Source organism: Crinia signifera, chromosome 6 (genome assembly GCF_055691185.1).
Source record: "Crinia signifera chromosome 6, ASM5569118v1, whole genome shotgun sequence".
Taxonomy (NCBI): domain Eukaryota; kingdom Metazoa; phylum Chordata; class Amphibia; order Anura; family Myobatrachidae; genus Crinia; species Crinia signifera.
The window spans coordinates 26,789,807-26,817,121 of NC_139222.1; the positions used below are offsets into that span (position 1 = coordinate 26,789,807).

Below are 27,315 nucleotides of genomic sequence, written 5' to 3' on the forward strand. Positions count from 1 at the left end.
TCTCCGGTCACCTCCCCCGTGTTACTGTATAATGTCCCATTCCCAGCGGTCACATCTCCTGGTGTTACTGTATAATGTCCCATTCCCAGCAGTCACCTCTCTGGTCACATCCCCCGGTGTTACTGTATAATGTCCCATTCCCAGCAGTCACCTCTCCGGTCACCTCCCCATGTTACTGTATAATGTCCCATTCCCAGCAGTCACCTCTCCGGTCACCTCCCCCGTGTTACTGTATAATGTCCCATTCCCAGCAGTCACCTCTCCGGTCACATCCCCCGGTGTTACTGTATAATGTCCCATTCCCAGCAGTCACCTCTCCGGTCACATCCCCCGGTGTTACTGTATAATGTCCCATTCCCAGCAGTCACCTCTCCGGTCACCTCCCCATGTTACTGTATAATGTCCCATTCCCAGCAGTCACCTCTCCGGTCACCTCCCCCGTGTTACTGTATAATTCCCCATTCCCAGCAGTCACCTCCCCGGTCACATCCCCCGGTGTTACTGTATAATGCCCCATTCCCAGCAGTCACCTCTCCGGTCACCTCCCCCGTGTTACTGTATAATGTCCCATTCCCAGCAGTCACATCCCCCGGTGTTACTGTATAATGCCCCATTCCCAGCAGTCACCTCTCCGGTCACATCCCCCGGTGTTACTGTATAATGTCCCATTCCCAGCAGTCACCTCTCCGGTCACCTCCCCATGTTACTGTATAATGTCCCATTCCCAGCAGTCACCTCTCCGGTCACCTCCCCCGTGTTACTGTATAATGTCCCATTCCCAGCAGTCACATCCCCCGGTGTTACTGTATAATGCCCCATTCCCAGCAGTCACCTCTCCGGTCACATCCCCCGGTGTTACTGTATAATGTCCCATTCCCAGCAGTCACCTCTCCGGTCACCTCCCCATGTTACTGTATAATGTCCCATTCCCAGCAGTCACCTCTCCGGTCACCTCCCCCGTGTTACTGTATAATGTCCCATTCCCAGCAGTCACATCCCCCGGTGTTACTGTATAATGCCCCATTCCCAGCAGTCACCTCTCCGGTCACATCCCCCGGTGTTACTGTATAATGTCTCATTCCCAGCAGTCACCTCTCCAGTTAGCAGATGAATGATCTTGTTGGTGAGTTCCAGGATCTTCTTATCGTTGCTCCTCTCATGTATCAGGGAAGGAGGTGTAGATTCCACAGGGCTCTGGGCCCTGCTCAAACCATCCAAAACCAGGGGACTGCTACTGTGCCTGCCATTTCTCCCGGATGTTTTCTTTACAACTGTATAATCCTGTGGAATAGAGAGACTGATAAATGTGGTTGCCAAAACCAAATTTAACATGATCTCATCTTAGTTAAACAATGGGAAATTGTACGTAGGGACAGTTGCCCAATACACAAATGGATGGGGAGCATCACTACTTACCGGACTGATATAGATGAATACTGTGATTTTTGCCCCTACTATGGATACACCCCCCAACTGGACCACACACATAATAAGGCACTGCCCCTTACCTCACCAGTCAGCATATAGATGATCTCCACAGTGAGGTTTAACACACCGGTCATATGGCTCCCGTTTGGGTCCATCCTCATTGAGTTACAGCACTGCACGTATTCTGCTACGGACCCTCCCTATCTATAGAGAGATAAGAATGATAAGCAGGGTAATGCTACTGCCATGAATATATCAGTGCTGAAATACAGACCACACTGTGCTAGAAGCACTACAGCAGAGAACGACACCCCAGGCAGGGAGGAGGAACTGCATGGGTTTTGAATGTATATAAAATACATATTATTAGTGTTCATTGTAGCACCCTGCACCTGTCACAACCCGTGCAGTTCCTCTTTCTTCCATGGGGTGTCGCTCTTTGCTCGGGTGCATGTAGCACACTCTGGTCTGTATGTCAGCATTGAGATACAGGCCAGAGTGTGCTACAAGCACCAGAGCAGGACAATGGTAGTGACACCACAGAAAGAGCTCCACTATGTATTATATGTGTCTGACAGGAATATAACCAGCTCGCATGAGCATAATGTGTATTATGTGTGTCTGACAGGAATATAACCAGCTCCCATGTGTATAATGTGTATTATATGTGACTGACAGGGATATAACCAGCTCCCATGTGTATTATATGTGTCTGACAGTAACATAACCAGCTTCCATGTGTATAATGCGTATTACATGTGTCTGACAGGAATATAACCAGCTCCCATGTGTATTATATGTGTCTGACAGGTACATAACCAGCTCCCATGTGTATAATGTGTATTATATGTGACTGACAGGGATATAACCAGCTCCCATGTGCATTATATGTGTCTGACAGTAATATAACCAGCTTCCATGTGTATAATGTGTATTACATGTGTCTGACAGTAATATAACCAGCTCCCATGTGTATTATATGTGTCTGACAGGTACATAACCAGCTCCCATGTGTATAATGTGTATTATATGTGACTGACAGGGATATAACCAGCTCCCATGTGCATTATATGTGTCTGACAGTAATATAACCAGCTCCCATGTGTATTATATGTGTCTGACAGGTACATAACCAGCTCCCATGTGTATAATGTGTATTATATGTGACTGACAGGTACATAACCAGCTCCCATGTGTATTATATGTGTCTGACAGGTACATAACCAGCTCCCATGTGTATTATATGTGTCTGACAGGTACTTAACCAGCTCCCATGTGTATAAAGCCTACTATGTGCCACTCCCTATGTGTATAACACCCCATCTACGGGACATACCATGAGTTTATGTGCCCCTCTGTACTGCAAGGCTATCATAACTGTGACAACTTTATACGAGGACGTGAATGAGAGGGGTGATAAGCCACATGTACCTCACATGAAGTAAACACGATGCTGTCACCCGGATGGAAGAAGAGTCTGTGCTGCAGAAGCTTCTCTCTCTCATCTATTGATCATCAAGTGAACCTCCTGCCACATCACTTCCAGGTTCTGCCGTCATCAACACGACTTCCGGGTTCTGCTGCGTCTCAAGCCTCTGCTTAGCCGTGAGTATAGCGATTGGCAGGCGAGTATCCAATCCTAGCCCGCTTCCAGCTGATTGGACGACGCCCTAATCGGCACTCCCACCCACACACGGCTGCCTGTTGTCTCTGGCGGGGCTGAGCGTGGAGCGGGTAAGGCATAATAATCGCTCAGCTGCATGTTTGGGGCTTCTGGGGGCCCGGGTATAATTGTGTTATGGGGAACCAGAGCAAGGGTGCTGCTGTGTGCCATAGGCTACTGTCCTCCGTTTGTGTGCCCCCCCCTGGCTTGGCTATCATTGCAAGGTGCCCAGTCCCCGCCCTCCAGGGTCACATTAACCCTAAGAGACCCCTCAATAGATATTTTGGTGTTTCTAATAATAATGGGTATTTTTTATGTTCTTAATACTCCCTGTGGTTCGTATTGAATACAGCTTTAAAGTGCACATTTTAAAGCTGGGTACTCCATTTTAAATATAGGGTATTACATTGGCACATGGGCATTTTGCCATGTGGGGGTTGGAATGTTGATGTTGCAGTGGCGCAGAAGCACCGCCAGCTGCACCACAACATGCCCACCCCCTTGTGGCACAATCCATTTTGTCTGGAGCGCAATGGGGCTGGGAACAAAAATCTACAAGTCTGGAGGGGTGTTATTGTATTTATACAATATTATATTCTACCATAGTTCGGTCACTGTCCTGATGTTCCTTTTGTGCGCCACAGTGTCCTGTGGATAGGTGATCCCCAAATAACGCACTGCATCTAAACAGTGCGAGCAGATGAGCCTGGGGGCTTCCCAGATGCTTGGGGGGCATTACACATGGCCCCAAAATGACAAAAATGGGGTAACTGCTGCAAGGCCACACCTTCCTGTCTGGGACCACCCCCCCATTCAGATGAGGCCATGCCCCTTTTAGGTGGCGTGCAGCAGAGGTATGCATGAGTCCCTATTTCGGCTCTTAAACTGCTGAGAGATATATTTATACACTACGGAGGTTATTCTGATTCACTCGGAAAGGCACAATCACTCTCAAATGGATCTGCTGGTTTTGTTCGCAGACCCAGCAAGCAATATCGGCGCGTGAGGGAATAAAGTCTAGCTGCTGTTGCCGGCGGTTTTTACGGCATGTCAACAGCAACTCACGCCCAATGTAATTGACCCCATAGTACATATGTATAATAAGTACATGATATAGTGTATATAAATGTATGTATAGCCTGTACATCGCTACAAGTTATTAATCTTTATTGTGACAGGTTTTCTGAATAACCCCATTGTGACCTATTTAGTTATTAATTTATTTATTGATTACTGAATGTTGCTGCAGATTATCAATCTCCACTGTGACCGGTTTCCCTAACGTAGTTAAAGGTTATACATTTAGGTGTTACATAATTGATTTTGTTACAAACTAGTAACAGTCATTGTGATATGCTTATTTGACTCAGTTACAGGTTATTAATTTCAGTTTTGTACATATAGACTGTACATAGAAATGTCTATGTTTAGAATTCAGAAATGGATAATACACTGACATATATTTTATTTTGTTTTCCGAAATGTAGTTGTATGAACTGCAGACAGTAATTATTTTATGAGAGTTACCCACAGAGGGGATCTGAAGAAAAATGACCGAAAAGGAAGTGGGTCCGATGGCAGAAAAGATCCTTTCTCTCACTGTAGACATAGTCTGCCTGCTGACTAAAGAGGTGAGGAATTTGCGAATCATCATAGTGACATCACACTCTTACTAACACAGGGACCTGACTGAGGAGGTGAGGGGGTCTCGGAGTGTCACAGTGACATCGCTTATATCTATATAATAATACAGGGATGTGACTAGGGAGGTGAGGGGATCTGGGAGTGTCACTGTGACATCACTTATATGCATAGTAATATTACAGGGAAATGACTGGGGAGGTGAGGGGATCTGGGAGTGTCACTGTGTCATCACTTATATCTATAGTAATAATACAGGGACGTGACTGGGGAGGTGAGGGGATCTGGGAGTGTCACTGTGACCTCACTTATATCTATAGTAATAATACAGGGACATGACTGGGGAGGTGAGTGGATCTGGAAGTGTCACTGTGACATCACTTATATCTATAGTAATAATACAGGGACGTGACTGGGGAGGTGAGGGGATGTGGGAGTGTCACTATGACATCACTTATATCTATAGTAATAATACAGGGACGTGACTGGGGAGGTGAGGGGATCTGGGAGTGTCACTGTGACCTCACTTATATCTATAGTAATAATACAGGGACATGACTGGGGAGGTGAGTGGATCTGGAAGTGTCACTGTGACATCACTTATATCTATAGTAATAATACAGGGACGTGACTGGGGAGGTGAGGGGATCTGGGAGCGTCACTGTGACATAGCTTATATCTATAGTAATAATACAGGGACGTGACTGGGGAGGTGAGGGGATCTGGGAGCGTCACTGTGACATAGCTTATATCTATAGTAATAATACAGGGACGTGACTGGGGAGGTGAGGGGATCTGGGAGTGTCACTGTGACATCACTTATATCTATAGTAATAATACAGGGACGTGACTGGGGAGGTGAGGGGATCTGGGAGCGTCACTGTGACATCACTCTTCTGTCTCATTAGGTTGACCTGTTTGGTTGGTTAATGCAGGTAATTCAGTCTGTATGAAGCTCATATTAGGTCCATTGAAGATTGCAGTGGAGTTCCCCTGTGATATTTCTACTTTACATGCACAAATTGGAAAATGGTCACAGCCCCATTTCCCCAGTGATTTGTGCAGAGCTGTTGTCGCAGAGAATAAATCCATAACAAAATAAATTCACCTTCAATTCAAGAGATCAGAGATGGTTCCCAGTGTATAAATAAACCATACTGTAGATATAATAATATATTTGAAACCAGAACCCTGTGTTTGCACTGAGTGACTGTAGTTTAACAGCAGAATTGTTTTACACCTTTCAGCTGTTTGCCTAACCCATAGAGGGCCCAGGAATCTGCAGCAAGTATTACCCTTAATTACCCTTAATTATGCCAGTTCTTTAATTGATTATTTACATTTTTTTTCACATGCAGGATTATACAGTAGTGAATAAAAAGACTCCTGGGGAGCCTGTTACTCCCAGAACTAGTTCCTGTATGTCAGGACGATTGAACAGGACCCAGAACCCCATCACAGTGCCTCCACCTCACTCACCGATACATGGAAGAGACAGTGACCAGAAGATCCTAGAACTCACCAACAAGATCATTCACCTGCTGACCGGAGAGGTGACTGCTGGGAATGGGGCCTTATACAGTAACACCGGGGGATGTGACTGGAGAGGTGACTGCTGGGAATGGGACATTACACAGTAACACCGGGGGATGTGACCGGAGAGGTGACTGCTGGCAATGGGACATTATACAGTAACACCGGGGGATGTGACCGGAGAGGTGACTGCTGGGAATGGGACATTATACAGTAACACCAGGGGATGTGACCGGAGAGGTGACTGCTGGGAATGGGGCCTTATACAGTAACACCGGGGGATGTGACTGCCGGGAATGGGACATTACACGGTAACCCCTTACGGATGTGACCAGAGAGGTGACTGCTGGGAATGGGACATTACACAGTAACACCGGGGGATGTGCACGGAGAGGTGACTGCTGGGAATGAGGCATTATACAGTAACACCGGGGGATGTGACCGGAGAGGTGACTGCTGGGAATGGGGCATTATACAGTAACGCCAGGGGATGTGACCGGAGAGGTGACTGCTGGGAATGGGACATTATACAGTAACACCGGGGGATGTGCACGGAGAGGTGACTGCTGGGAATGAGGCATTATACAGTAACACCGGGGGATGTGACCGGAGAGGTGACTGCTGGGAATGGGGCATTATACAGTAACGCCAGGGGATGTGACCGGAGAGGTGACTGCTGGGAATGGGGCATTATACAGTAACACCGGGGGATGTGACCGGAGAGGTGACTGCTGGGAATGGGGCATTATACAGTAACACCGGGGATGTGACCGGAGAGGTGACTGCTGGGAATGGGGCATTATACAGTAACACAGGGAGATGTGACCGGAGAGGTGACTGCTGGGAATGGGACTGTCATGCGACCCCTAGGTGCCAGGCCTGGCTCCGTCTACTCACCCGGTCGTGTCCTCCGGTCTTGGCGTCATGGTGGTGCTGGGCCACGTGCGTCTGACGGGCAGGTAGGCGCAGGTGCGTCCAGGACGCCGGCAGGTTCGGCAGCGTCTCGCTCGCCGACTCACGGCGCTCGGCGCGCTGGTGCAGGGCTCCGGGGGATCCACGGGCAGGTGGGCGCAAGTGCGTCTAGGACACAGGCGGGTCCGGTGGGGTCATTCACACCGGCTCCCGGCGTTCGGCCCCGCCATCTTGGTCGGATCACATGACTGGCTGGGCCACCTCCTATTTGTGCCTTCTCCTAAGGAAGGGGCTGACCTTTGCACTGGGTAAGGTATAAAACCCAGCAGCTCCTTCAGTTCAGTGCTGGTACAACGTCAGTGGCAACAGCAGCCTCCAGTGTTCCTTCCATGGTACTGCGGTTCCTGCTTTCCTCAGATCCAGCTCTCCTGCTCCTGATTCTCGTCCCTCCTCGCTCCTGAGTCCTTGTGTGTCCATCATTCAGTCCGGGTCCTTTCATCCATCCAGCTCGCCAAGTCGGCTATTTCTGTTACAGTTGTTATCCTCTGCAAATTGCCAGTTTCTTCAGTTTTGCCAAGTCGGCAGGTTTTCGTTTAAGTTACTTCTTCGCCAAGTGAGCTATCTTCAGTTACAGTTATTATCCTGGTCAATTCGTCATCTGCATCCGTCAGCTTCCTCCGGTTATCTGTCATCCAGTATCCAGGTTATCCTCCTCATCTCCGGTCCCCGTTCTGTCTGGTTATTCCCTCTGTTATCCTGTGTTCTGCCATCCCGGATCCTGTGGGTACTTCGGGTGAGGGGCCGCGACCTGCTGTCCAGACGCAGCGAAAGCCAAATCCCCTTGCGGGGGTCCCTGGAGAAGACCGCTGGGCAGTTAGACTCCGCGCCTTCATTCGAAGTCTCAGCCAAACCCGCTAGTCCGGCTATATGCGCAAGACCTATATACAACCGGCCAAGTTTCAAGGACATATTGCCCAGCCTCCTCCGACCTCTGAAACTGAGGTGGGTTCTCCTAGTCCGGCCGTGGTGACAGTTTGTACCAGCCACATGGATGCCACCTCAGGGCCTGGTATTGGAGTTGACTTACTCCAACAGATCGCGGCTCGGATGGAGAGTCTCGAAGAGACCCAAAGACAATTGGCGCAGGGTTACGGGATATCGCTCATCGTCAGGATCTCCTTCAGACCTCTCTTCCAAAGGCTCCGATTCCTGCTCAAGCTCCCACAGAACCGATTCGTTCACCCGTACCTTCTCCTGCATCCGGCCAACTACATCTGCCTCCTCCAAGCAAGTTTGACGGCAACCCCAAGCTATGTCGCGGGTTCTTAAACCAATGCGACGTACATTTTACTTTACAGCCTGGCCTCTTCCCGTCTGACAAGACTCGTGTGGCGTATATCGTGTCCCTGCTCTCCAGTACCGCTCTGGATTGGGTGTCTCCACTGTGGGAAAGAGATGATCCACTCCTGTCCAACTACCATGACTTCATCACCCAGTTCCGCAGAATCTTTGACGAACCGGGTCGTTCTTCTTCTTCTGCCATGGAGATTCTGCGGTTACGTCAGGGAAATCGCACTGTGGCGCAGTACGTGGTCCAATTCCAAACCTTGGCATCCGAAGTAAGTTGGAACAATGAAGCCCTCTTCTCTGCCTTCTGGAACGGGCTTTCTGAGCGCATTAAAGATGACCTGGCGACTCGGGACCTGCCCGACACCTTAGAGGAACTGATCTCTTTATGCAACAAAGTTGATCTTCGTTATCGAGAAAGGCAAGCTGAGAGATCTAGAGGAGATCGCTCCCGCACTCTTCCCATTCCTCGTACACCCTCGACGCCAGCCCTACCACCCGAAGAACCTATGCAGGTGAATCGGGCCCAGTTAACCCCAGAAGAGAGGCAACGTCGGCGCCGTGAGAACCTTTGCCTTTACTGTGGTGAGGCTGGCCACCTGATTGCCCGATGCCCCAAGCGTCCGGGAAACTCTCTGTCCTAATGAGCTCTGGAGAGGCTCGATTAGGACAGATAAAGACATCTCCAACCAGTCCTGAATCTCTACTCCCTGTTCATCTCCTGCTAGCTCAAACTGTGGAGGTCTCCGCGTTATTGGACTCCGGTGCTGCCGCGAACCTCATTTCCTTAGAGTTCGTTCAGCAACAACATATTCACTCGAGAGACCTAGAAGTGCCAGTACGTCTGACGGCAGTGGATGGCAGTCCTATTCCGCATGGCCTAATCACTCAAGTGACAGTGCCATTGGAGCTCGGTGTAGGGGCGCTTCATTGTGAATATATAGAATTCTTGATTATTCCACGAGCTTCCTTCGTGATGATACTGGGCCTCCCTTGGTTGCTTTTACACAGTCCGCATATCGAATGGACGACTATGCGGATTCTCTCCTGGGGTCCTCGCTGCTCCAGCTCCTGTCTGTCCAAGGTCGTGCCAGTGCGAAGCTCTGATGCCAAGCTATCTGTCCCCGTTCCGTATCAGGCCTTCGAGGATGTCTTCTGCAAAAAAGCAGCAAACTCTCTGCCGCCCCATCGGAGTTGGGATTGTCCTATTGAGTTAGTTCCAGATTCAAACCCTCCCCGGGGTCGTATATACCCGCTTTCACTGGTTGAGACTCAAGCCATGTCCGAATACATTTCAGAAAACTTAAAAAAAGGGTTTATCCGTCCTTCCTCCTCTGGGGCGGGTTTCTTCTTCGTGAAAAAGAAGGACGGTACTCTCCGCCCCTGCATCGACTACCGAGGACTCAACGAAATTACCGTCAAGAATCGCTATCCTCTCCCGCTCATTCCCGAGTTGTTTGATAGGATCAAGGGTGCCACAATCTTCTCGAAATTAGACCTCCGAGGCGCCTATAACCTCATTCGAATCCGAGCCGGAGACGAGTGGAAGACGGCATTCAACACCAGGGACGGCCACTACGAATATCTAGTTATGCCCTTTGGCCTCTGCAATGCCCCGGCCGTCTTCCAAGACTTCGTTAATGAAATCTTTCGGGACCTGCTTTATCACTCAGTAGTCGTCTACCTCGACGATATTCTCATTTTTTCTCGTGATCTGAACTCCCATCGCAACCAAGTCAGAGAGGTACTACGACGGCTCCGACAAAATCAATTATACTGTAAATTAGAGAAGTGCATCTTTGAGAAAACCGCAGTTCCCTTTCTCGGGTACATCGTCTCTGGCCAGGGATTGCAAATGGATCCCGAGAAGGTCTCTGCTATCTTGAATTGGTCTCAACCCACGACGCTCCGGGCTATCCAGCGATTCCTGGGGTTTGCGAACTACTATCGCAAATTCATTCAGGGGTTCTCCACAATTGTAGCCCCCATCACAGCCCTTACCCGTAAAGGAGCCAACCCTTCCCGATGGTCACCTGACGCCAATGAAGCATTTCTCACCCTTAAACGTGCCTTCACCTCCGCTCCAGTACTTCGGCAACCAGACGTTACCAAACCCTTTTCCCTTGAGGTGGACGCTTCTTCCGAGGCAGTCGGGGCAGTCCTCTCCCAATACGGCGAAGATGGGAAACTCCATCCATGTAGTTTCTTCTCCAAGAAGTTTTCTCCGGCAGAACGCAACTACCCCATTGGAGAACAAGAGCTTCTCGCCATCAAACTAGCGCTAGAGGAGTGGAGATATCTTCTGGAAGGGGCGCAACATCCTTTTATCGTGTATACAGACCACAAGAACCTACTCTATCTTCAGTCAGCCCAGTGTCTAAACCCTCGTCTGGCCCGCTGGTCTCTCTTCTTTACTCGGTTTCAATTTAAATTATCTTTTCGTCCAGGATCTAAAAATACCAAGGCCGATGCCCTATCTAGATCCTTTTCTCCCTCAGAGGAAGATACCCCGATGTCCCCCGTACTAGACTCCAAGGTCTTTGCCGCTACTCAGGTCATCACTCCCCCAGCGGGTAAAACTTTCGTCCCCTCCGAGTTACGTCAGAAGATAATGCAGTGGGCCCATCAATCTCGATTTGCCGGCCACACCGGCTCCCAGAAGACCTTGGAGTTTCTGCAGCGATCATATTGGTGGCCATCCATTCGAAAAGACGTTTTGGCCTTTACTTCTTCCTGTCCCACATGTGCTCAGCACAAGACCCCTCGACAGAGACCTGTAGGGAAACTGCGTCCACTATCCATTCCCTCTCGTCCTTGGTCCCATCTCGCGATGGACTTCATCACAGACTTGCCATCTTCCGGAGGATTCACCACCATCTGGGTCATTATTGACCGTTTCTCCAAAATGGCTCATTTTGTACCTCTCAAAGGATTACCTAGCGCTCCTTCTCTTGCCAACCTCTTTATCACCCATGTCTTCCGTCTCCACGGCCTTCCCGAGGAGATCATCTCCGACCGGGGGGTACAATTCGTAGCCAGGTTCTGGAGGGCGCTTTGTGCTGCATTCCGCATCCAGCTCAAGTTTTCCACGGCATACCATCCCCAAACCAACGGGCAAACAGAGCGTGTAAATCAGGACCTCGAAACTTTCCTCCGTTTGTACCTTTCCTCTTCCCAGGATAATTGGGCCGAGCTCTTACCCTGGGCCGAATTCGCCCACAACAATGCTTATCACAGCTCCAGTCTGGCCACGCCCTTTTCCATAGTCCACGGCACACACCCTCGGGTACCAGAGTTCTCTCCCTTGCCCGCAGCCGAGGTCCCAGCAGTAAGAACCTCCCTTCGCTTCTTCCTTAATGTTTGGAACAATGTTCACGCTGCTCTCCGGAAGGCTTCCATTAGGTACAAGAAGTTCGCAGATCGCCGACGGTCTGCCACTCCCATTTACCACATCGGGGATCGGGTGTGGTTGTCTACCAGGAATCTCAGACTTCGGGTTCCAACCATGAAAATGGCCCCACGATATATAGGCCCATACGCTATCACCCATGTGATCAACCCAGTAGCGGTTCGGTTAAAGCTCCCGTCCTCCCTTAAAGTCTCCAACACGTTTCACGTTTCCCTACTCAAACCACTTGTTCTGAATCGGTTTCGGAGGTTGTCACCCAAGGCAACACCTGTGAAGACCCAGGGAGGGATTGAATTCGAGGTTAAGAAAATCTTGGATACTCGCCGAGTTAGAGGAGGGTTACAGTTTCTGGTAGACTGGAAGGGCTACGGTCCTGAGGAGAGATCGTGGATACCAGCAGAGGATGTCCATGCTCCAACTCTGCTGGGTTTTGGAGGAAGAATTTTTTTACCAAAGTGTCCAGCGGCCACTCCTAAAAGGGGGGGTACTGTCATGCGACCCCTAGGTGCCAGGCCTGGCTCCGTCTACTCACCCGGTCGTGTCCTCCGGTCTTGGCGTCATGGTGGTGCCGGGCCGCGTGCGTCTGACGGGCAGGTAGGCGCAGGTGCGTCCAGGACGCCGGCGGGTTCGGCAGCGTCTCGCTCGCCGACTCACGGCGCTCGGCGCGCTGGTGCAGGGCTCCGGGGGATCCACGGGCAGGTGGGCGCAAGTGCGTCTAGGACACAGGCGGGTCCGGTGGGGTCATTCACACCGGCTCCCGGCGTTCGGCGCCGCCATCTTGGTCGGATGACATGACCGGCTGGGCCACCTCCTATTTGTGCCTTCTCCTAAGGAAGGGGCTGACCTTTGCACTGGGTAAGGTATAAAACCCAGCAGCTCCTTCAGTTCAGTGCTGGTACAACGTCAGTGGCAACAGCAGCCTCCAGTGTTCCTTCCATGGTACTGCGGTTCCTGCTTTCCTCAGATCCAGCTCTCCTGCTCCTGATTCTCGTCCCTCCTCGCTCCTGAGTCCTTGTGTGTCCATCATTCAGTCCGGGTCCTTTCATCCATCCAGCTCGCCAAGTCGGCTATTTCTGTTACAGTTGTTATCCTCTGCAAATTGCCAGTTTCTTCAGTTTTGCCAAGTCGGCAGGTTTTCGTTTAAGTTACTTCTTCGCCAAGTGAGCTATCTTCAGTGACAGTTATTATCCTGGTCAATTCGTCATCTGCATCCGTCAGCTTCCTCCGGTTATCTGTCATCCAGTATCCAGGTTATCCTCCTCATCTCCGGTCCCCGTTCTGTCTGGTTATTCCCTCTGTTATCCTGTGTTCTGCCATCCCGGATCCTGTGGGTACTTCGGGTGAGGGGCCGCGACCTGCTGTCCAGACGCAGCGAAAGCCAAATCCCCTTGCGGGGGTCCCTGGAGAAGACCGCTGGGCAGTTAGACTCCGCGCCTTCATTCGAAGTCTCAGCCAAACCCGCTAGTCCGGCTATATGCGCAAGACCTATATACAACCGGCCAAGTTTTTCTTTTTTTTTGCATAAACTGTTTTTATTGAAGCAGTAGACAACTACATTGGTCATAACATTCAGTCCATAAGTTGAAATTGGTAATATGTCTACATTACAATTAAGTCAGTAGGTAAATTACAAGAGTGGAGGAAAGAAATAAAAGGGAGGAAAGAAGTAAAGAATAGTGAGAAAAAAAAAAGGTTATGAGGACATATATGACCTGTAAATGGGTGTAAGTTTGAAATTATGCCATAGTAGATTTGTCTCTAGTGGGGTAGTGGGTTGGCCTGAGGAGAAGGAGATCAGATCTTCCATATCTAAGAAGTAGTCAATTTTCTTTAACCATTGTTTCATCGAGGGAGGTATAGAAGACTTCCATAAGGTGGGGATAATGGCTTTGGCTGCATTATTTAAATGTCTAATTAATGAGTGCTTGTAAGTGTGTGTGTCAATTTGGATAAGATTTAGTAGCCAAAATCCCGGGTCTTTGGGTACTGTATCCCCCAGTATTAGTTCCGAGCACTTAAATACCTCAGTCCACAAGGTAGAAATGTGGGGGCACTCCCACCAGATGTGAACAAAAGTGCCGGGAGCAGACTTACATCTCCAACAGAGGTTGGGCACCGCAGGGAACATTTTGTTGAGGATATATGGGGTTCTGTACCATCTATATATGAGTTTATAGAGGTTTTCTAGTGTGTGCAGGCATAGAGAACTGCACTGTGTATTACGAAAAATTATATCCCAATGTATTTGTATATCTAGCACTTGCATATCTTTCTCCCAGGAGATTGTAAAAGAGGGCGGTTTAGCAGCAAAGTTGTCCATAATGATCGCATATACTTGGGAGACAGTATGCGTAGGAGTCTGGGGTGAAATACATAGCTTCTCGAAGGGAGTGAGTTTTCTTTTGGTACTAGAGGACTTTCTAGAAGAGACAAGAAAGTGACGCACCTGGAGATACTTCCAAAAATCTGAGTTCGGAATGTTCCATAGTGACTGGATATCAGAGAATGACCGCACCTCACCTTCGCTCACCAGCTGGCCCAGTCTGAAGAGCCCACATTCTGTCCATCGGTCAAAAGCTAATCTGTCTTGCCCAGGGGTAAATTCTGGGTTACAAATGAAGGGGGTGAGGGGAGAGATTCTAGAGGTTATGAGTGTGTTATCTCGTAGCCTATCCCATCTTTTGAGTGTAGGGGTGACCGTTGGGTGGGAGATTTTCGGCAATGAGGGTAGCCAGGGCGCGACTTCTATATACTGTTGGAAGCTAGCTTCTTCTAGAAGGACCCATTGTTTATCACTCTTGGCCCTTGTCCAGTCTATTATTCTGTGTAGAATTATTGCATCGTAGTAATTTGGGATATGTGGGAGTTGTTGGCCTCCTTGGTGTTTTCTCATGAATAAGATATCATGTTTAAAGCGTGGGGTAGAGCGATCCCAGACAAAGGCTTTAATTAGATTTTGGATTGAGCGGAACCATGTAGCTGGAATGTGTATTGGCAGTGTTTGCAAGAAGAATAGGATTCTTGGCAGAGCATTCATTTTAATTACGTTTATTCTGCCGAACCATGATAGATGCAGTTTCCGCCATTTCTGAAAGTCTAAGCGCAGTGAGTTCAGCAAAGGGATAAAATTTAATGTGAATAATTTAGATAAGTCATTTGGGATCATTACCCCTAAATATTTTATTTTGCAATCCTGCCAAGTGAATGGGAAACTATTTTTCAGATTTAGAAGTGTATTGGTGGGTGTATTTAAGTTCATTGCGATAGATTTAGAATAATTTATTTTAAAATTAGACAGTGCTCCAAATTTGTTAAATTCTGATATCAGGCTTGGGAGGGAGGTTGATGGATTGGAGATGAGGGCCAGTAGGTCGTCAGCGAACATAGCTAGCTTATATTCTTTACCTTTTACTATGAGACCTGTGATGTTTGGGTTTGCTCTGATACTCCTGGCTAATGCTTCTATACATAGAACAAATAAGAGGGGGGACAAGGGACAACCTTGTCTCGTACCATTAGTAATTGAGAAAGGGTCAGATAGAGACCCATAAATTTTAATGCGGGCATATGGTGAGGTGTATAAGGATAGGATTCTATGGAAGCAGATCTTGCCTAAACCTAGGTGTTTTAGTACCCCTGTCATGAATCCCCAATCTACTCTTATCGAACGCCTTTTCGGCGTCTGTCGTGATGACGACTGACGGTTGTGTAGACAGAGAGGCGTAGTGAATCATATTAATCACTTTGACAGTGTTGTCTCTGGCCTCTCGGCCTATAACAAAGCCAACCTGGTCCCCATGGATTAAATCAGGTAGTAGTAATTTTAGGCGATTTGCAATCAGTTTGGCGAAAATTTTTATGTCTATATTCAATAAAGAGATTGGTCTATAACTTGGGCATAGGCTAGGGTCTTTGCCTTCTTTAGGCAGGACCGTGATATGTGCCTCCAGTGAGTGCGGGGAAAAATGTGACTCAGCGGAGATCTCATTAAAGGCGCGTGTAAGTAGGGAGGCCAATTTGTTTTTATAGGCTTTATAGTAGGCTATAGTGTACCCGTCAGGGCCCGGGCTTTTCCCATTAGCAGATGAATCTATGGCTTTCTCTACCTCCTCAAGGGTAAAGGGGGCATCTAAGGCCTCTGCTTCGTCTTTGGGTAATGTGGGGAAGTTTATCGTTTTTAGGTATTCAGCTACCGCAGAACTATGAGCTATTGTGTCAGTTCTTCCCCCAGACCCTGAGAGATTATATAAATTTGCGTAGTACGTTTGGAAGGTTTTGGCTATCTGAGAGGTGTCGTGGTGTGTGTGGCCTCCATCGTCTTTTATGGCATGTATAAAAGTGAGGGCTCGTTGTTCTCTAAGAGCTTTGGCTAGTAATTTGCCAGGTTTATTACCCCATTGATAGTATCGGCTACGACATTTGCGATATGAGAATTTTATGTTGTCATTAAGCAGTTTATTTAGAGAAGCACGGGCCAATTCAAGATCCATATAATGTTGGGGGGATTGTGATTTCTTATGAAGTGTCTCTAGTCTTTTAATCTGGGTTAGGAGATCGTCTCTTTGTTTGCATTTTTGTTTTTTCCGCATAGAGCCTAACTGAATACACACTCCACGTATCACGCATTTATGTGCCTCCCAAATAGATATTCTGGAGGTTTCAGTGTTGTCATTATCAGAGATATAGAAATCAATGGCTTTATCTAGCTGGGCTTTGTATGTTACATCCTGTAAGAGGGTGTCATTGAAACGCCAGTTCCACGAGCGTGTGGTCTGTGTAGGAAAAAGCAGAGTTAAGTGGACTGGGGCATGGTCGGACCATGTAATTTGACCTATCGAGGTGTTTGCAATCAGATGTAAATGTCGGTGGCCGAGGAATAAATAATCTAACCTCGAATAGGATTGATGGGGGTGAGAGAAGTAGGAGTAATCTAAGTCAGAGGGGTGGGTCAATCTCCAAGAGTCAATCAGCTGGTGGTCCAGCAAGGTGCGTCTCACTCTCCTATACTCCCGTTCTGGTCTATAAGGTACTTTTTTGGAGGAGTCGAGAAAGGGATCAAGAGTCCAGTTTAAGTCTCCCCCCATTACCGTCACTCCCTCGAGAAGAGTGTCTGCTTTGTCTAGGGCTGAAGAAATAAATAGTGGTTGTTTCGTGTTTGGGGCGTAAATGTTCAGGAAAGAGAAACGTTGGGAGTTAATGTCACATTTGACTAATAGTGCTCTGCCCTCTAGGATAATATGAGAGGATACATTCAGGATAGGTATATGTCTAGCTATCAAGATTCCCACTCCCAGTGATTTCCCTGTTGGATTGTTTGCTGTAAAGACATGGGGGTAGTAGTGGCACTTGAGAGAAGGGACATTTCCTTTTTTAAAATGTGTTTCCTGAATGAGCGCGATATCTACTTTCTCGTCTCTGAGCCACTTAAGTAACCCAGAACGTTTCTCTGGAATATTTAAGCCCTTAACGTTAAGAGTAATTATATGTAGATCGTTAATACCCATTGCCAGTTTGGAACGAGGCAACTCTTACAAATCTCAAGGCCATATGGATAGGAAGAGGAGTAGAAGTGAGGAAATAGGAGGAAAGAAGGAAGAAGAGTGTGCCACATAACAAGATATGTAGCATAGTACACTGGAAATATACAACGTAAGTGTAAACGTGTAGAGGAAGAACAGCTGCAAATGGGACGAGGGAGGATGCCTGCATCCTCCCATCCCATGGAGAAGACAGGTGCAGCTCGACGGGGGATTAGCGGGGAGCCAAGAACAACAACCGCCCACCGCCAATATCTATAGTCATCTATCAAATCACATGTGGAAATAACATACAAGGTAATTCTAATTGGAAATACCATTAAAGAGCTAAGTATCAATACAAATATAGAAAATCAGCCATCTATCTGTTGCTTCTATATGGGCAGAGAGAGTACAACGATAAATGTAAAATTAAAAGTATCTATCTAAATACTAAACATTGAGTCAACAGAACCCATAAGTCTTTAAGAGGAGAAAGGAGGTATATTACCACTTTTCATGACCCAGAGGGTAATGGCCAAGAAAAAGGCTGGTCTTGAAGTAGCAAATGTTCATGGTGGTTCAGTTGTACGAGAGGAGGTCGTATGGGACTTCCTGCGTCGTGGTGTATGAGCTTGTTGCCAAGCGTCGTCGTGCGTATCTATTGTGGGAAGGTCAGGGCATTGGTGAAAAGAGTCCCAGTCCGGAAGTGGCACAGGTTGGATGCCAAGTGTAGTGTAAAAGGCTGGAAGATCCGCTGGTTTGGATATAGAGGTAGATTTACCATTGTGGGTCACCTGCAAGGAGAATGGGAATCCCCATCTATATTTCAGGCCTAATTTTCGCAGGGTATCTGTAAGCGGTTTTAAGGCTCTCCTCTGCTGTAAGGTCGACCATGCCAGGTCGGGAAATATTTGGATCTTATCTCCTTGGAATTCAATCCCTTCTAGTATACGGGATTTATGTAGGATTTCTTCTTTTTGGGTGTAGTAATGCAGTCTACAGATAACATCTCGAGGACGGTCCTGTGGGAGGCCCCTAGGTCTTAGGGCTCGGTGTGCTCTATCGAAGGTAATGGCTGTGTTTGGGTCTAAGCCCAGGATTTCCCCGAAGATTTTTGTAAGTGCATCTGTGAGATTAGACTGGTGTATATCTTCTGATAAGCCTCTGACTCTGATGTTATTTCTTCTACCCCGATTGTCCATATCCTCTATGCGGGCTTTAAGGAAGGTGATATCAGATGTTTGATGGGAGATCACTTCCTTGAACTTGGCCAAGATAGCTGTAGTTGGAGATTCGTGTCTCTCTAGAGTATCTACTCTTGACTCAAGTGAAGACATGTCTTTCTGAAGGGCAGATACTTCATGTTTGATAGTAGCAAGTAGACTGGACTCCAAGTTTGAAAAGTCTTGCTTCGTAGGTAGGGTTTTGACATGCGCCAGGATCTCCCTAACCTCTGTTGCCAGTGAAGGAGTGTCTTGGGATAGGATGCCTTCGGGTAGAGACATCTCGTCTGACTGAGAGGGTGAGATCGACGAGGAATGGGTTTCTGTTGTATTCGAGGAATTTGTATTGGATGGTAGTAGAAACTGGCGTAGGTCTGATGTGTGGCAGTCCGCGGATTTAGGTGTTCCTTCCGGTTTGGTCTTAGATTTTTTCTTGGCGTTTTTCACCATGAGCACCTACTTAAATGTAAGTAATTTAAAGAACAGATGGTAAAAACAATCTCGGCTCTTCCGGTCTTGTGTTAGAAATAACAGCGGGCCATTGTCGTGTCGAGGCTCCCCCGTGGCCTACGCGGTCGTCATCAGTCGGTCATTTTATCACCTCCCTGATGTCGGGTGTGATGGAAGAGGGACATTTTCAATAGACACACAAACTGCTGGGTTTAGATGATATATTATTTGGAAGCTCCGTGTCCGTTCCTAGCCACCTGAGGCTTTGTGTGTTGGTTCAGATCCCGTCAGTGTGTGGTAAAAGGGCGGGCGGGGCAAGGGGTAGCCGGAGCCCCCCCCCCCACAAGCCAGACCAAACCACGCCCTGCAGCAGGTGAAATTCAGCTCTGAGGGGGTGACATAGGTCCCGCAGTGTGCTTTAATAAACGGCTGTTTTAGGGCAGATATGCAGGCAGTGCTTCCAATGTACACCTTTATAGGTGTCCAGAAGGTGGTTGTGTATAGCTAACTTTATTTGTCAGCTAATTATGTGAGGCAAGTAGGTATGGATCTCAGGAGGAGGTTTGGGAACCAGGAGCAGCAGCTGCAGCTGTGAGGCACTGCCTGCTGTATGCTTATAAGTGACAGTCCAAGATCCAAGATGGCGGCCGCCTTTATTTTATATGGGGGAGAGGGAGCTTGCAAATGTCCCCGTCCCCTAGATCTGCTGAGTAGCGTGACGCTCCGTCGGGTAGACAGGGGGGCCCCCCGCCACTCTCCAGCGAGGCTCTCCCTGTTAGAACAGGAGCCTGCGCCGGAGTCTGCCGCCCGCCAGTAACCAAGATGGCCGCCGCGGCTTCACGCGAGAGCCTCTTCGCAACCACTCTGGCTCCGTTGCCGTTCTCCTAGGTCTGGGACGTGCGGGGGAAGCCTGGGGCACACCAATCTCACCTCAGGTCTCGCTTCCTCGTCCCGCCGTCCGCGGTGTCCCGTCCACGTCGTTCAGCTGGCAGGTGTATAGAGTTCACTGCTGGACGCTGCTTCAGGGGATGAGAGGGCCGCAGCCTGCAGAGAGGGATTTCTCCCCCTCCCGATTCCGCAGCACCGTCAGTCCTGCTCCAGATGGTAGATGCAGGGTAAGGTCCCCTGTGTGGATTGTTTTTTTTTTTGTAGCTGGAGTTTGGGGTGGTATATATTGCAGAACTGTGGGAGCTCCTGAAAAACGTGTCCAGTAGTCTACACGGCCAGGCCACGCCCCCCGGCCAAGTTTTTCAAGGACATATTGCCCAGCCTCCTCCGACCTCTGAAACTGAGGTGGGTTCTCCTAGTCCGGCCGTGGTGACAGGGACATTATACAGTAACACCGGGGGATATGACCAGAGAGGTGACTGCTGGGAATGGGACATTATACAGTAACACCGGGGAATATGACCAGAGAGGTGACTGCTGGGAATGGGGCATTATACAGTAACACCGGGGATGTGACCGGAGAGGTGACTGCTGGGAATGGGGCATTATACAGTAACACCGGGGGATGTGACCGGAGAGGTGACTGCTAGGAATGGGGCATTATACAGTAACACCGGGGGATGTGACCGGAGAGGTGACTGCTAGGTATTGGACATTATACAGTAACACCGGGGGATGTGACTGGGGAGGAGACTGCTGGGAATGGGACATTATACAGTAACACCGGGGGGATGTGACCGGAGAGGTGACTGCTGGGAATGGGGCATTATACAGTAACACTGGGGGGATGTGACCGGGGAGGAGACTGCTAGGAATGGGACATTATACAGTAACACCGGGGGGGATGTGACCGGAGAGGTGACTGCTGGGAATGGGGCATTATAAAGTAACACCAGGGGATGTGACCGGAGAGGTGACTGCTAGAAATTGGACATTATACAGTAACACTGGGGATGTGACCGGAGAGGTGACTGCTGGGAATGGGACATTATACAGTAACACCGGGGGGGATGTGACCGGAGAGGTGACTGCTGGGAATGGGGCATTATACAGTAACATCAGGGGATGTGACCGGAGAGGTGACTGCTGGGAATTGGACATACATTGTATCATGCTGCACCTGTCACAAGCTGTGCAGTTCATCTTTGTTCTCTGTGGTGTCCCTCTGACTCCTTATTGAGCTGCAGACCATGCTAGAAGCACAGAGAGCGACACTGCATGCAGGAAAGCATGCTAGAATATACATACGGACATTATACAGTAACACTGGGGACTTGTCTGGTTATCATTGTCTATGTCTGGGTCCTATGTAGTCTCAGGATGTCCCTGCTCATTTGCAGGTCTGGAAGTATTTAGAAGGAAACAAAGATCTGTACAAGGACGCGATGATGGAGAATGACGAGCCTCCAATATCACTGGGTAAGAAGAGGTTTATTCACATTGTGTTTTCCTCAGTGACCATTGTAATCATGTGTTCTTCTTTCTAAAATCATTTCATACTATTAAAATGATCCAGGTCCCCTCAGCCGGCTCCCCAGCACACTTCCCCCATGGACACAATGATCCAGGTCCCCCAGCCGGCTCCCCAGCACACTTCTCCCTGGACGCAATGATCCAGGTCTCCCCAGCACACTTCTCCCTGGACACAATGATCCAGGTCCCCTCAGCCTGCTCCCCAGCACACTTCTCCCTGGACGCAATGATCCAGGTCCCCCAGCCGGCTCCCCAGCACACTTCTCCCTGGACACAATGATCCAGGTCCCCTCAGCCGGCTCCCCAGCACACATCTTCCTGGACACAATGATCCAGGTCCCCTCAGCCGGCTCCCCAGCACACTTCTCCCTGGACACAATGATCCAGGTCCCCTCAGCCGGCTCCCCAGCACACATCTTCCTGGACACAATGATTCAGGTCCCCTCAGCCGGCTCCCCAGCACACTTCTCTCTGGACACAGTGATCCAGGTCCCCTCAGCCGGCTCCCCAGCACACTTCTCGCTGGACACAATGATCCAGGTCCCCTCAGCCGGCTCCCCAGCACACTTCTCCCTGGACACAATGATCCAGGTCCCCTCAGCCGGCTCCCCAGCACACTTCTCCCTGGACACAATGATCCGGGTCCCCTCAGCCGGCTCCCCAGCACACTTCTCCCTGGACACAATGATCCAGGTCCCCTCAGCCGGCTCCCCAGCACACATTTTCCTGGACACAATGATCCAGGTCCCCTCAGCCGGCTCCCCAGCACACTTCTCCCTGGACACAATGATCCAGGTCCCCTCAGCCGGCTCCCCAGCACACTTCTCCCTGGACACAATGATCCAGGTCCCCTCAGCCGGCTCCCCAGCACACTTCTCGCTGGACACAATGATCCAGGTCCCCTCAGCCGGCTCCCCAGCACACTTCTCCCTGGACACAATGATCCAGGTCCCCTCAGCCGGCTCTCCAGCACACTTCTCCCTGGACACAATGATCCAGGTCCCCTCAGCCTGCTCCCCAGCACACTTCTCCCTGGACACAATGATCCAGGTCCCCTCAGCCGGCTCCACAGCACACTTCTCCCTGGACACAATGATTCAGGTCCCCCCAGCCGGCTCTCCAGCACACTTCTCCCTGGACACAATGATCCAGGTCCCCTCAGCCTGCTCCCCAGCACACTTCTCCCTGGACACAATGATCCAGGTCCCCTCAGCCGGCTCCCCAGCACACTTCTCCCTGGACACAATGATTCAGGTCCCCTCAGCCGGCTCCCCAGCACACTTCTCCCTGGACACAATGATCCAGGTCCCCTCAGCCGGCTCCCCAGCACACATTTTCCTGGACACAATGATCCAGGTCCCCTCAGCCGGCTCCCCAGCACACATCTTCCTGGACACAATGATCCAGGTCCCCTCAGCCGGCTCCCCAGCACACATCTTCCTGGACACAATGATCCAGGTCCCCTCAGCCGGCTCCCCAGCACACTTCTCCCTGGACACAAAACTCTTCTCTGTTTCAACCGGGTTGGGAGCCAATAAGCAGGAAGCGGAGGAAAAGAATCCGCTCATATTGGATTATTATGTAGATTACAAAGCTGCTTCCATTTACTGTAAGGGGACCAACAAGCTCTGTGAAATATGTTGCTCTGAAGATTAGTTGACTACAAGGAGGGGACAGCAAAGGGGGCAGCCGTCCTCAAATTACTAGAATAGGAACTTAAACGGTTTCCTCCCTGCAGATCTGGCTAATAATCCTGCAGAACAGGTCTAGTGTCCGTTACATAGAGATGGTAACATAGGGGTCATTCAGACCTGATGGTTGGGCTGCGATTCTTCAGAGCCCAGCTATCGGGATAATCGCTCGCCATCGAATGGTCCACCCCCCTCCCCTTTACTCCCAGAGGTCACCGGAGTGCTGCTCCCATATGTCGGCACCTGTCTCTACACTTGGGAACGGCCTGTGATTGGCTCGCGCACTGCGGACAGTACCCTGTCCAATTGTATACTGGGTTCGGCCACGGGGCCTGCGCCGAGTCCACAGGTTTCAGCATGTTGCAGGAAGTCTGGCCAGGTTCACTGGAGAGTCTCCGGCCTATTCCGTAGTTACCCTCTAGGGGGCGGTGTTACCAATCGGTCTGTCTCCAGGTACCGCAATTTGGAACTGCTGCGGTATTGGGTCTGATCCAGTCCTGTTTGCTGGGCAGGCGGAGAGATTATCAAGCAACCATGCATGCGCGAGCCGTCCGTCCGAACACAGCCAGTGTAGGCTAGCCTCCGCTGGCTGCTCGCACGGTGGTGGTGGGGGGCAGTAGCGCAGAGTGCCCCAGAAAATGCAGGTGTTCCCTGGGCATTGGGAGGGAGGGACACTGACGTCATCAGCTGCCTCCATCTCCCCGCGGCCTTTGCACCGCTGAGTGAGTCTAGATCATTTGATGGTGAGTGATATCCCCCCTGTGTGCACGGGTGCGAGTGCGTTTGCAGCCGTGCACAGGGACGGGGTGGGGGAGTTCGTTGGGTCTGCTGGTTGGGCTCCGAACACTTGCAGCTCAGCGAGGCCCCATTGGCCTAAAACGCTTTAATAAATTCTCACCTCCTTGCTTCTGGGCTCCCAAGAGATCAGAGGCGGTAACCTGTTGTCCTACACTTCGACCACCTCTGCAATGCTTCGTACAGGTCTGGCAAGGACATGGCAGCCATTTTGATGCACTTTTAGGACAATGGACTGACACCAGTTATGAATATTATACATATTTTCGGCCAGTTCCTCTCTCCTGCCTGGGGTGTTGCCGTCTGCTTTGATATAGTCTAGTCCACAACCAGTTGAACTGTTATTCACTGGTCTCTTGTTTTCATGTGGGGTCCAGTGTTTATTTTTTTGTTTTGTTACCTGTGGGGACCAGTGTGATTTATTTTTTCCATATGGGGGCCAATGGATTTATTTTATTTATTTTTTCCTGTGGGGGGCTGATGTGTTTTTCCCTATGGGGGAGTAACGGGTTGACCTGGCAATTTTTTAGATCTTGTCTGGTGTGCCGCGAGTTGAAAAAGATTGAAAATGACTGGTCTGTATTGATATACAGGCCACAATGGGATAGAGACACCATAGCAGACAGCGACACCACAGGCAGGATAGAGGAACTGCATGTTAAGACACCTAACAGTTCAATATTTTTATTTCTTTATTTTTAGATGTACACGATCATCTCGTGACTGAATACCCATCTTCTCATAGGACGGCGGAATCGCTCTCACCTGCCGGGGGAAATCTCCCACACCCTGACATGTATTCCCCTGCAGAGCATATCCAGTACTGTACTCATATCATAGAGGAGTCGGACTCATGTGAAGAAGACGTCAGCATCTACAATATCCCTACAGATCATATACCGTCCATGAATGTGAAGAAGGGGCGAGCCGCGTGTAAAAAAGTCAATCTTGCGGCCAAATACGCATCAACGCCCACATACCATACGCAGCCTACGTCTAATCCTATTAAGGTGGAATCGGTCTCATGCCGAGACAAGAATCTTCCAGAAACCGACATTTATACACCCACAGATCGTACGCAGCCTAGTTCCGCTCGTGTCATGGAGGAATCCATCTTGTGTAATGAAGGCAACTTCTCAGAGACTGGTGAGGAAAATCTCAACAACACCGACATGTATTCACCCGCGTATCATGCACAGTATACGTCTACACATATTAAGGAGGAATTGGTGTCATGTGACGGAGAAGACCTCACAGACACCGATAATTATACTCCCTCATATCATACACAGACTATATCTCCTCATATCATGGAGGAATCATGTGACGGAGGGGACCTCTCACACACGGACAATTATGCTCCCGCTGGTCACACACTGTATCCATCCGCCCACTTAAACGACACAGGGGACTCGATTGTATGTTTTAAATATGGAGATTTTTTCCCCACGAACTCCCCGCTGACTACCCAAGAGAAAACCCGCCAAGGGAAGAAGATGTACTCCTGCACGGCGTGCGGCAAACTGTTCAGCTGTAACTCCCAGCTGGCGATACATTTTAGAATCCACACCGGGGAGAAGCCGTACTCCTGTTCGCAGTGCAAGAAATGTTTCCGGCATAAACCGCATCTCATCAGACACCAGAAAGTCCACACCGGGGAGAAACCGTATTCGTGTCCGGAATGCGGGAAATGCTTTGCCAGCAATTCGGACCGCGTTCGGCATCAGAAAATCCACACGGGGGCAAAACCGTATTACTGCCCCAACTGCAGGAGGTGTTTCACCCTCCGCTCGGCCCTGGTTCACCACCAGTGCAGTCAGAAAGAAGAGAAGCCGTTCTCCTGCCCGGAGTGCGGGAAACGGTTCAGTCAGAAAGCGTACCTCCAGATCCATAGCAGGATTCACACGGGGGAGAAGCCGTACGCGTGTTCCATCTGTGGGAAGTCTTTTACCCAGAAGTCATCGCTCACAACGCATTATAAGACTCACAGGGCGCTATAATCATAGAGTTCTAGGTGCTAACGAAGGGCCTGACTGAGGCATATTCTGGTGTGCGTATATCGTCTGCAATGGTCGTGGCCTTTGAAGGAAAGCTCTGTGCCAGTTTGAGCTGTGCGTAAGGGATCTCATTCTGATGGACATCCTCCTCCTCCTTTCATCTCATTCACATGTGACCACGCGTACGATTCCAACAGCCGCAGGAGCGCAAGACTCAGAATCGGGCCCCGCATGCGGGGAACACATCCTGAAAGAAGTTGGAAAATATGAATTGACCTCTCCTAAGTGATCGCAGATTGTTAAATAAAAAGGTCTGCCTGTTTTTTATTTTGTTTCAACCCTATTTTTTTTTAACCAAACCATAGTGTATAAATGTGTACTTCAGAAATAGGGTGGCCAATCTTGGGATCGGGATTGGTGGGCACAATTGGGCACATTTGCCGGGATTGGGGTTTCCATCAGGCTCCACCCACCCATGTAAGTAAATATGCGGGGCGGCCTGGGAGTTTTTTTTTTTTGTTTTTTTCGGTACTCTTTACCTAGAAGGGCGCCCATCGCGGGCATTGCATGCACTAAAAAATCGAGTGCGATGCCCGCGATTTCCCATAGGGAACAATGTTAAATGTCTCAGTTGACCCGATTTTCCTGTTCAATGCCTCAATTGACCCGATTTTTCCATAGGAAACAATGTTAAATGGGCCACAGAGGCCAAATAGGCACCCTGAAGTGTGAAATGGCCCCCACAATTGTTAACGCCACCCCACGATCAACGGCAACCCGAAGCGTGGCGAGCGCAGCGGTACGTGTCCTACGACCTTTTCATACCCCCACTATCCACGTCGGCGTGGAGTTGAGAATAGAAAGTGTGGCGAGCGCAGCGAGCCATCGAGCCCGAAGCGTGGCGAGCGGACGCGGATACCTTCACAGGTATCCGCGTCCCCTCGCGGGCTTCACAGCTGTCCGCGGGGCTCGCCACGCTTCGGGCTCGCTGTGCTCGCCACACTTTCTATTCTCAACTCCACGCCGACGTGGATAGTGGGGGTATGAAAAGGTCGTAGGACGCGTACCGCTGCGCTCGCCACGCTTCGGGTTCACGTTGATTGTGGGGTGGCGTTAACAATTGTGGGGGCCATTTCACACTTCAGGGTGCCTCTTTGGGCCATTTAACATTGTTTCCTATGGAAAAATCGGGTCAATTGAGGCATTGAACAGGAAAATCGGGTCAATGTAGACATTTAACATTGTTCCCTATGGGAAATCGCGGGCATCGCGTCGGTCGCGATTTT

General features: G+C 49.6%; 1 protein-coding gene across 3 annotated transcripts; it reads left to right on the forward strand.

The window, feature by feature from the left end:
- Window positions 1–500: 500 nt before the first annotated feature.
- LOC146010183 (uncharacterized) lies at window positions 501–26,356 on the forward strand. 3 transcript variants are annotated; one of them, XM_083151176.1, is made up of 5 exons: window positions 501–3,033; window positions 4,579–4,722; window positions 6,091–6,285; window positions 21,414–21,492; window positions 24,735–26,356. In XM_083151176.1, the coding sequence occupies exons 2-5, from the start codon at window positions 4,642–4,644 to the stop codon at window positions 26,030–26,032; spliced, it is 1,653 nt and encodes a 550-aa protein (XP_083007302.1). In that variant the 5' UTR covers window positions 501–3,033; window positions 4,579–4,641; the 3' UTR covers window positions 26,033–26,356. The 3 variants fall into 3 exon arrangements, with proteins under 3 accessions (XP_083007302.1, XP_083007301.1, XP_083007303.1); XM_083151175.1 differs by lacking the exon at window positions 501–3,033 and adding an exon at window positions 3,039–3,162; XM_083151177.1 differs by lacking the exon at window positions 501–3,033 and adding an exon at window positions 3,202–3,315.
- Window positions 26,357–27,315: the final 959 nt, after the last annotated feature.

Bases quoted from the DNA above. Each gene is read 5' to 3' on its own strand.
- LOC146010183 (XM_083151176.1), top strand. From the start codon at position 4,642: ATGACCGAAAAGGAAGTGGGTCCGATGGCAGAAAAGATCCTTTCTCTC. The intron at 6,286-21,413 runs GTGACTGCTGGG...GCTCATTTGCAG, and splicing joins TTCACCTGCTGACCGGAGAG to GTCTGGAAGTATTTAGAAGG. The intron at 21,493-24,734 runs GTAAGAAGAGGT...CTTTATTTTTAG, and splicing joins CGAGCCTCCAATATCACTGG to ATGTACACGATCATCTCGTG.